This window comes from Pezoporus occidentalis, unplaced genomic scaffold (assembly GCF_034315485.1).
Source record: "Pezoporus occidentalis ecotype Australia unplaced genomic scaffold, CSIRO_AGI_Poc_V1 ctg248, whole genome shotgun sequence".
In the NCBI taxonomy this organism is placed as follows: Eukaryota; Metazoa; Chordata; class Aves; order Psittaciformes; family Psittacidae; genus Pezoporus; species Pezoporus occidentalis.
Window position 1 is genome coordinate 43,558 of NW_026914372.1, and position 8,897 is coordinate 52,454.

Sequence of the window (8,897 nt, forward strand, 5' to 3'; positions counted from 1 at the left end):
AGTCGTGTTGCTCTGGTTTACATTTTTGCCTTTGACTTAGAATAAACCAGTGTTTTGCTCCAAGAGCTACTTCAGAGACTCAAATGAGTTCCTTACTGTAGCCATGCTAAAAAGGTGGTGTAGGCTTACAGGGAATAGGGGGAAACTGGTGAAATTGTGTTTTGAAAACTGTCAAGAAGAGTCTAAAGCTAACATCTGAGATAGTTCTGTCAGTAGCTGAGTATTATCCTACACTGTTCCTCGTTTTGAAAAAGCTTTTTGTGGTTTTCCTCTCCAGTCTTCAAGTGAATGGAAGATTGATAGCCAAAGTTTTAGATGAATCAAAGGACAGGCAATGTGAAACAGAAAATAAGCAAATTTTTAGGATTAAAGTTAAGAGCAAAGGAAATTTTCTTCTCAGGAGGAAGGTCTTTGTAAAGTCTGCTGTTCCTCTTAAGGGTATATGCTAGCCTCACAGTGATATTCTTGCCAAATAAAAAATGTAGAAAATTATTTAGTGGTTCTTAGTTGTTCTGTTTGACAGAATGACTCTTAGACTGCCTGTAGGATAAGCTTTAGGAGGGAGGTGAACAGATACTCGGTTGTTGATAAAAAGCTGTAAATGTATGCAACTGTATTAAAATTTGCACTGATACGCTCCATCATGTTTGCAATGAAGATATAATAAACTAATAATTTGGTAATCTGCATTGTAATTGAAAAGTTGTCCAGTGCAACTCAAAGCAATTGAATAGGGTAATTCCACTAATGGAACAAATTTAATGACAATTCTGTCAGCCACAGTCATGCCTTACGAAACTGACTTTGTCCATTCAGATAGATAATGTGGTATTTTCTTTATGAAAATCTACTAAAACTTTAAGAGGCTTGGAAAAGTTCTCATACTAAATATTACCAGATACTAACTATACTAAAATAAGACTTGAACACTTACTAAATGTTAAGAGTTTTTTGTTCTAACACAAAGGAATTTCTGATTTTCCAGCTATATTGCTGTGCATGCTTCTTGCTCCTCTGTATTTTCTTTTCAGCATGACTCAGGTCAAAGTCCGTGAGGTTTTAATGCCAGGAAAAAAATCCTAGTATTACTGCAGGCACCAGTCTAATTGTTTCCTCTTTGAACCTCTTATAACTGTCATCAACAAATTGCTTGAAAAAGCCATGCGTCTTTGGATCATCTGCCTTTTCAGGCAGTTTCATCTCCATTGGTTTCAAAACTGTTGGTTACTTTGTGCTTTCTAGCTCATACTTCATTTTTAGATTCTAGTTGCCAGGCTCAGTTACTGTAAGATTATAAGTATGGACCAAGGCAATCTCAAACTCAGAATAAAAAGCATTATGAAAATCCACCTAGCTCTGGATACTACATGCTTCACATTCTTGCCTCTTCATTCATCACTTCTTCCTCACTTCAGGCATCTTTTCTGTTCAGTCTCAAGGCTGAGGAATAAATTCTGGGAGCTTTAAAAAAAAAAATATCCAAAAAAAACCAACCAAAAAACCCCCAACAAAACAAACATCCTACTGAATTTTTGTTGGAAACAGTCTAGTGTCATATGGTCATACTAGCTTTGACACAGATACGGAGATTTGCATTTGAGTTCTCACCCTTTACACCTTGTTTCAACTGTCTTAATGTTCTTTTAGTAATGGTTCAGGTTACTGTGAGTTTTAGTTTCTAGTAATTAACCTTTTGAAAGTACTTTTGAAACATTTTTTGCAAGTCTAGAAGACAAGTATTTTAGTTCAGCTAGTAGGAATTTAAACATAGCAAATCAGTTGTATTGTCAATGCTGTTAAACCTTGCATAGAGTTTGAGATGAAGTCTAGTAGATTCTTAATATATGTAGCTTCCTGTTAACCAGGGAATTAGCAGTAACTAGCTTCTGGTAGTATTTCAGGATGGAGCACAATAGAATATTCCCCAAAGCAGTCAGGAGGTGGTGGTGTTCATTTGTCTATGCCCACCTAGGGAGCCTGAGAACAAGTAATAAATATACCTGCAGTTTTGCTTCAGAGGAGTAGAATAAGAGGTAAATTCAGCATCCATCTCTAAGACATATTTTATTGTTGATCTTAATTATGACATAGATGGTGTATGCCTTTATGGAAGTTTTGAAAAATCAAGAAACAATATTTCTGTCGTGGTCTTGTTACCAGTCTTACCACTAACTTTGAAGCCACTGGCCAAATTAAGTTTCAAAGGGTAGTACTAAGATAAATACTAATACTAATTTCATAAAAATTAGCAGCTGTTTAAATGCAAGAGAAAAGTCAGTGGAAATGCTGGCACAACCTTGCAGTTAAGTTTCTGACTTATAAAAACCTCTTGAATGAGCCAGTTTTTACTAGCTCCAAACTACTTGCAATGCTGCCTTTTCATGAAGGGGTGGAGCAACACAGAGATAAACTGTTCAATACAGGTAGCATGACAGAGCAGTTAGGAAGAAAACCTTACATCCTTGCTAAAAAGGTTTCATTAGATTCTGTCTGTGAAGGGGCTATTTTTGTGGGTTAAAACAAATAAAACAAAAACTCCGTTCCAAAAAAAAAAAAAACCCAACAAAAAAAAAAAAAAAAAAAAACCAAACTCCACCAACCTGAGAAAAAAGCCATCCCCCAAAAATATGTGAACAGTATCCCATAATCTTTGCCTTAATTTAAAGTTTAAAATGAGGAGATAAAGCTCTGTCTCTACAAGGAGCGACATCACACATGAAAGCACTTACGCATTCTGAATTTAATTTCAGCTGGTTAAAAGCAGTTACTTAGGAACTTCTGTAAAGAGTTATTTCTGAAATAAATGGTTTAGACTAGTTTCACATGCAGGCTATTCACTGAATATATTTCAGTGTAGAGGAGCACATGAGATAAGATTGACTAACACCATATAGTTTGTCCTGTATCTTCTGGAATCATTTACATTGATTTGCCTACAAAGATGAGACAAAAATATTGGTTTGTTCTCACAACTATATTGACATAATTTTTTTGTCAAATTTTCTGAGCATTGAAAGTTTTTAATTTTGAATTTTTGTTGTAGCGTTTGCGACTTGGTTAATATTTACCAATACATTACAAGTTTAGCATTCCTATTGTGATTTGTAATATGTTTCTGGATCACAGACTAATTTTATGTACTTTGGTACTTTGTTGATCCAGTTGTGGCTGTAGCTTGACAAGCATGTGGACTTTTGACAGCCATGTATTGGTACAGCATGCCTATAACTTACAGAATTGTTCAGAGATTGACTTACTTGCCTTTAGCAATCAGTAGTGTATTTGAGTTTAATTCTTTGCCTTGTCAGTGATTTAGACTTGTAAAAATGCTCTTTTAAAGCATAGAATCACTTCTGAGGGGTTGCACTGGCAAGCTGAACTGGTGTAGTTGGAGTACTCTGCTCGATGTTCATTAATCTAGGATTTTGTACAAAAATCAGCATTCAGAAAATACGTTGGAAACTTGGCAGTTACAAAGCTGAAGAACCTTTTTGTGTGTTTTATAATTACAAATACACAGCATGTGTCACTGATTTTTATCTTTACAGTGTTTGAATGGCTTAATGATATTTTTTTCTTGTGTGATTTTCATTGGCAAACATGAACTTTGAAGGTACTTCTGTTGACTCTGCACCTGTATCTTCATTGTGAAATGAGAATGTAAAGATAGATATTGACAGGTAACAAACTTGGTCACACAACAAGCTCAGACTGAAATAGAAATACTTAATGTGTATTGTTGTGCTTTCCAAGTCAAGTACTGCCCAGTGCAAATATAGTACTTTCCAGTGCAACCTCTGAACTACTGTGCTAGATCTCCTCAGTGATCTTTTACTCCCATCTTTCTCATCATGCTGACTTCTCTCCTCTGTCTGTTCAGCAGTGGGAGACATTTAGCGAACGCTCTTCAAGCTCACAAACTCTGACCCAATTTGATTCTAACATTGCACCAGCTGATCCTGTAAGTCAATCACTTAGCTTGCTTGTTTGAAATTAATTTTATTAACACTGAATTTCCATTCATTGTGTTTAGCTGTTATGCATGATACCATGAACTGCTTTTTGGGGAATGGTGGCAGGCTTCTTCAGATTTTTACTCATTTTAGAAATACAAACTTTCTGATACTGCTCATGTTCAATACCAGAGTGCAAAGAATGCTTTTCCCTTGATTTTGAGGTAATAAAACACTGCTATCAAAACCTGTATTATACAAAGTGTTTAAATGTGTAATGGTTTTTTTTTTATATATTTATAAGTCAACTCAAGGGCCACTCCCAATGGTAAACCAGTCCTGTTTTAGTTTTTGTCTTAAGTGTTGTTTTGGTCTTTCAAGTTGCAGAGCTTGATTTGTACACAATTTTAGGAGTTGACAATGCCAATTCACTGAAAAACTACTGGGCTTTAATCAGTGTGGAATTTCATATTCCTGTGTTTTTGCAAAGTTAATTTCAATAATAAGGCTGTTAGTATTTTTTCAGCTAAACTTCTGCTGTTCTAGTGCTTTACTCAGTGAGGAGTGCTCTGAAGAATTATGTCGTTAAATAGCTTGTGAAGTTTGGGAGCCAGAAATTCACTATGGCATTTCCAGTTCTGCTGGTTTTTAAACTTCACAGCATGTGACATTGTAGTGCTTCTGAGATACATTAAAATTACTTCAGTATTTAGCTGCTGCTTTCATCCTGCTTTTCTTACAGGTTTCATTACCACTGTTAGTATCCATTTTAATTTAATTACGGTGTTGGTGTCCATTTGATTCTGTAACAAAATTGTAGGTGTATTTAATATGTATTTAACTACTTTTAGTATTAAAAACATCACTTCTGAAAAGATATAATATGTAAATATACCTATATTTTTAGGTACATCAGTACTCCAGTCTTGGAGCTAACCTTGATATTCATGTGGAAATAGCATTTCTAGATGCTGGAAAGTATAAATCAAACTGTGCTGTTCCCTATGCTCAGAGTTGCCCTTAGTTAACATTCAAAACACATGAAATTATCATACTTGAAGTGAAAAACAGCCCTTTTCCATCTGAGAGACTTTGTTTGTTTTTTTGTTTAAATGTGCTATTTTTATGCTTTAATGAAGTAAACATGATGAAAATCAATTTATAGTTGTTTCTTACTATGTGTAATTGCTCAACAGTAAAGAGCTATCACTGTCTTGTTTCCACAGTAAGATAGTAGTTTATTTTACACATAATTAGTAAATGACAGAAATCTGACGTTTGATTTTTTTTTTTTTTTCCCCATACGTTAATAGTCTAAAAGGTAGAAAATGATGATATATGGGAAATTCATTTATGTGTATATGCCTGTATGCATGCCTGTCTAAATAGAAATTCAATAGAAATACAGAAAATATACTGGGAGATTACCCTTTTGAGTTACTTTCTTACAGTGTTTGTAGTTGAGAAAAAAATTAAGAGTTGTGAGCATCTTTAAAGCATACTAAGGTAATGGACTGTGGGAATAGACACTTCAGAGTCTTTTCATATGAAAATAAGAACAAATGGCACCAAATTCTCAGTAGCAGTTTGCGGACTTCTGAATATTGTGGGCTCAATTGTGATGCTTAGGACTGATTTATTGAACAGCTCCAGCCTTCCCAAAGGGGAGAATAGGCTTTTTCAAGCAGTTAGTAATAACTAACTAAAGAGTATATTTATAGACCAGTTCTTCTGTCTTTTTGTTGGAAAAGCAACTGCTTTGGAGGTAAAAGATAAGTGAGAAGATTAAAACAGTACATTCATCTCCCAATATGGGAACATAATTTGCTTACTGTTAAGTGAAAGTTGGTAACATGATGTTCTGTGTAAAATTTGATTAATGATCTGAATTAATACATTATATAACAATCCATTTCACCATGAGACATGATTTTTATAGTAGCTGAAGTAGGTACAGCAAGAGTGATTTTTGTGTAGTAATCCCATTACAGGGGGGAAAAAAACCAACAACAGTATATTCCTAGAAGCCAGATACAAGAAGAGTTGTTTGAGCTGTGACTAGGAAGTGGTCTTAAAAGTTCTTACTTGCAACAAGAATAGTGTAAATCAGATTAAACAGTTTTAGAAAATATTAATGTAAATGTGTTAAGCATGGTGGAATCGATCAACTTGGGTAGTCAGAACAGATTAAATTTGCGTAGTTCTGAAAGTTCTTGTCATTTGTAGGGACAGGATATAATCTAGGATTTTTTTGTGTGCTGTCACTGTACCACCCATTCATATATTCTGAATATAGATGACAGCCTCACACCACTATGTCCATATTTTTAGGTTAACTTGAGAGCAAACGTAAAAGTTCTAAGTGTTTTTTTAAGATATCTACTTACCTACTCAGTCTCCAAACCAATCGAAAAGGACTGTCTGTAAAGCACATTAAAATGGAGTTGATTATCTGAACTACAAAGAAAATGCCTCAGTCTAAGGTCAATGCCTATCTAGACCATAGAGGAATATTCCATAGAGTTTATTATCCTCAAGTTTAGAAGACTCTATTTTAAAGACTCCTAAACCAATTTGTCTTAAACTACTACAGATTACCTATTTTATAGAGAATTACTCATACAATTTAAAGAGGCCGTAACTTCCTGAGGCAACATAAATAAACCTCAGTGGTGGGATTCTGAAATTGTAAGATTTTGTTGGGTAGTTTTGGGATTTGGTTTTTTGTTTGTGGTGGGTTTTGGGGTTGTTTTTTTTGTTTTGTTTGGTTTGGTTTTTTTGTTGTTGTTTGTTTGTTTACTTGGTTTTTTTTTTCCTTTTTTTAATTGGTTGGTTTTTTTGAAGGTTCACTTCTGGTGTGCCAAAAGTTGTGGAAAGCTGGTAGATCTCAGCTGTTGTCCTAGTTACAACTTGATTATGTATAGAAACATTTCTAGTGCCCTTTTAAAGTAGTATGCTAGGTTACACCTTATACATCACTGTAGTATGCTAGCTTACGCCTTAAAAATCATTAGAGAAACTTTAGCTGATAGAGCTTTGGTTTTGTGGGTATATTCCAAGTCCCTGGAGCTTGCATAAAAAATCAAATTTATGAAATTTTGTTTAGAGATGACATTTTGCATGGTGTCAGACACTCTTAATAGAACTGTTTAAAAATAGGTTAACATCACTTAACTCTGATTTCCTTTGCAGGACACTGCAATTGTGCACCCAGTTCCTATAAGAATGACTCCAAGCAAAATCCACATGCAGGAAATGGAGCTTAAAAGAACCGGAAGCGGTAATGCGTTTTCTCTTGCTAATGAGAAAGTATTTGTACAATTACAGTTGGCTTTGCTTCCTCAAACATGCTTTTTTTGTCTCCATGGATGAATATATCTGGAGTTATAACCAGGATAATTAGTGAGATTTGCCGAGTTAAGGATTGGAGTACTGTTCAGATAGGTTTTGAATTGGCCATTTGCAGCAGTAAAAATTCCACCATCTACAAGAGATCACTGCTTGAAGTAGTTTCAGGAGCATGATGATATAGATTGGATATGGGCCTCTGGGGGGATGTCTAGGTTTCTTGCTTTCTGAAGGAGACTGTGAAGAGTGAGGACATAGCTTTCATTGATAAAGCTTGCTCTGCTGTGGTCAGAAACACTTGAGTTTCTTGTTTTGAAACCTGACAGCATCTGGGAGGATTGGCAAGCCTTTTGTTTTTGGAGTTTTTTGTTGGTTTGGGTTGGTTGTTTTTGGGTTGTTCATTTGGGGTTTTTTTGTCCACGCTGGTGTTTGATTTTTTGGGTTTGTTTTTTTTTTTTTTGGTCTGTTGGTTGGTTTGGTTTGTTTTGGGTCTTTTTTAATAATAATAAACAAGGAGGTTTGATAATTTTTTTGAAGGAACAGTAGAGTCTTAATTTGTAGGTGTGTGCCTACAGTATTTCCTAAGGTCAGGTAACCCATGCAGACTATGAGAATAAATAACATGTTTCTTTCAGAATATCCCTAGCCTTGTAAATGGGTAAAGATTCCAAACCATTGACACTACAGAAATAGAAATCTCTATAGAAATAGAAATAACACTATTACAATGTAAAACACTCAATTTTAGTCTTGTGTGCAGCACTTTAGATAAGCGTAGAAAACTAATATAAGGCCTAGTTTGAAGGCTAGTTTGTAAAGGCTAGTTTGAATACATTAATTTATTTAGATTTATTTTTCAATCTAGATCATGCTAACCCTACTAGCCCACTACTTGTGAAACCACCTGATCTCGCAGAAGAAAACAAAATGAGTTCATCTGTAAAATTTACACCTGGAAATACAGTTAGTAAGTATCACAATATATTTTCTGATCTAATTTTTTATATTATACAAAATGTAGGTCTGATATATTCCTCTGTGAATGAAAACTTACTAGATGGCAGAAGCTCTAAAGTGAGATAAACTTATCCAAAGAACAGAGACAAATTATATAAGTAGTAATTAAGGAAGTTCTGGATGTCACTGGAGATGTTTTCCTGCCATGCTCAGAAAAAAGTTCATATTTTCAGCTCTTTTCCATCTTCCTATTTGCTCTTTTAATCTTAGGATGAGAAACTGAAATGCGTGGAAAGTGGAATTGATTAAGCATTTGAATCTACCTCAGAACTGTGTAACAGTATTTTCTGAAGGGTGAAAACCTGTTCACCACAGTTTTCAGGCAATTTACATCTAGTTTAGCTACTAAGAAAATGCTAATAGACTTCTAGATTTCTTTTTTAGGTACAGCTTTTCAACTGTTTATTTGCTTCTAATAGCATTTTTGATTTTTCAGTAACTCCTATGTCCAAAACTTTCCAATCTTTTGATCAGTCCATTTGTCTGATATTGAGAGAGGTTCCAGATTATATGTAGCCTGAATGAGTCTTCTGGATCTGTTTCTGAGACTTGTGTTCTTTAAACTAGGAACTTCAGTAA

General features: G+C 34.7%; 1 protein-coding gene across 13 annotated transcripts in view; it reads left to right on the plus strand.

Annotated features, from left to right (window-relative positions):
• The window catches only part of REPS1 (RALBP1 associated Eps domain containing 1), a 62,992-nt gene that overhangs the window by 43,451 nt on the left and 10,644 nt on the right, over positions 1-8,897 (plus strand). For 9 of the 13 annotated variants that reach the window (XM_062622788.1, XM_062622784.1, XM_062622783.1 and 6 more), the window contains 3 exons: positions 3,881-3,961; positions 7,146-7,233; positions 8,167-8,268. In XM_062622788.1, coding sequence (XP_062478772.1) covers positions 3,881-3,961; positions 7,146-7,233; positions 8,167-8,268 — 271 coding nt within the window. The remainder of the gene's footprint in view (positions 1-3,880; positions 3,962-7,145; positions 7,234-8,166; positions 8,269-8,897) is intronic. The other 4 variants (XM_062622787.1, XM_062622782.1, XM_062622781.1 and 1 more) reach the window with 2 other exon arrangements.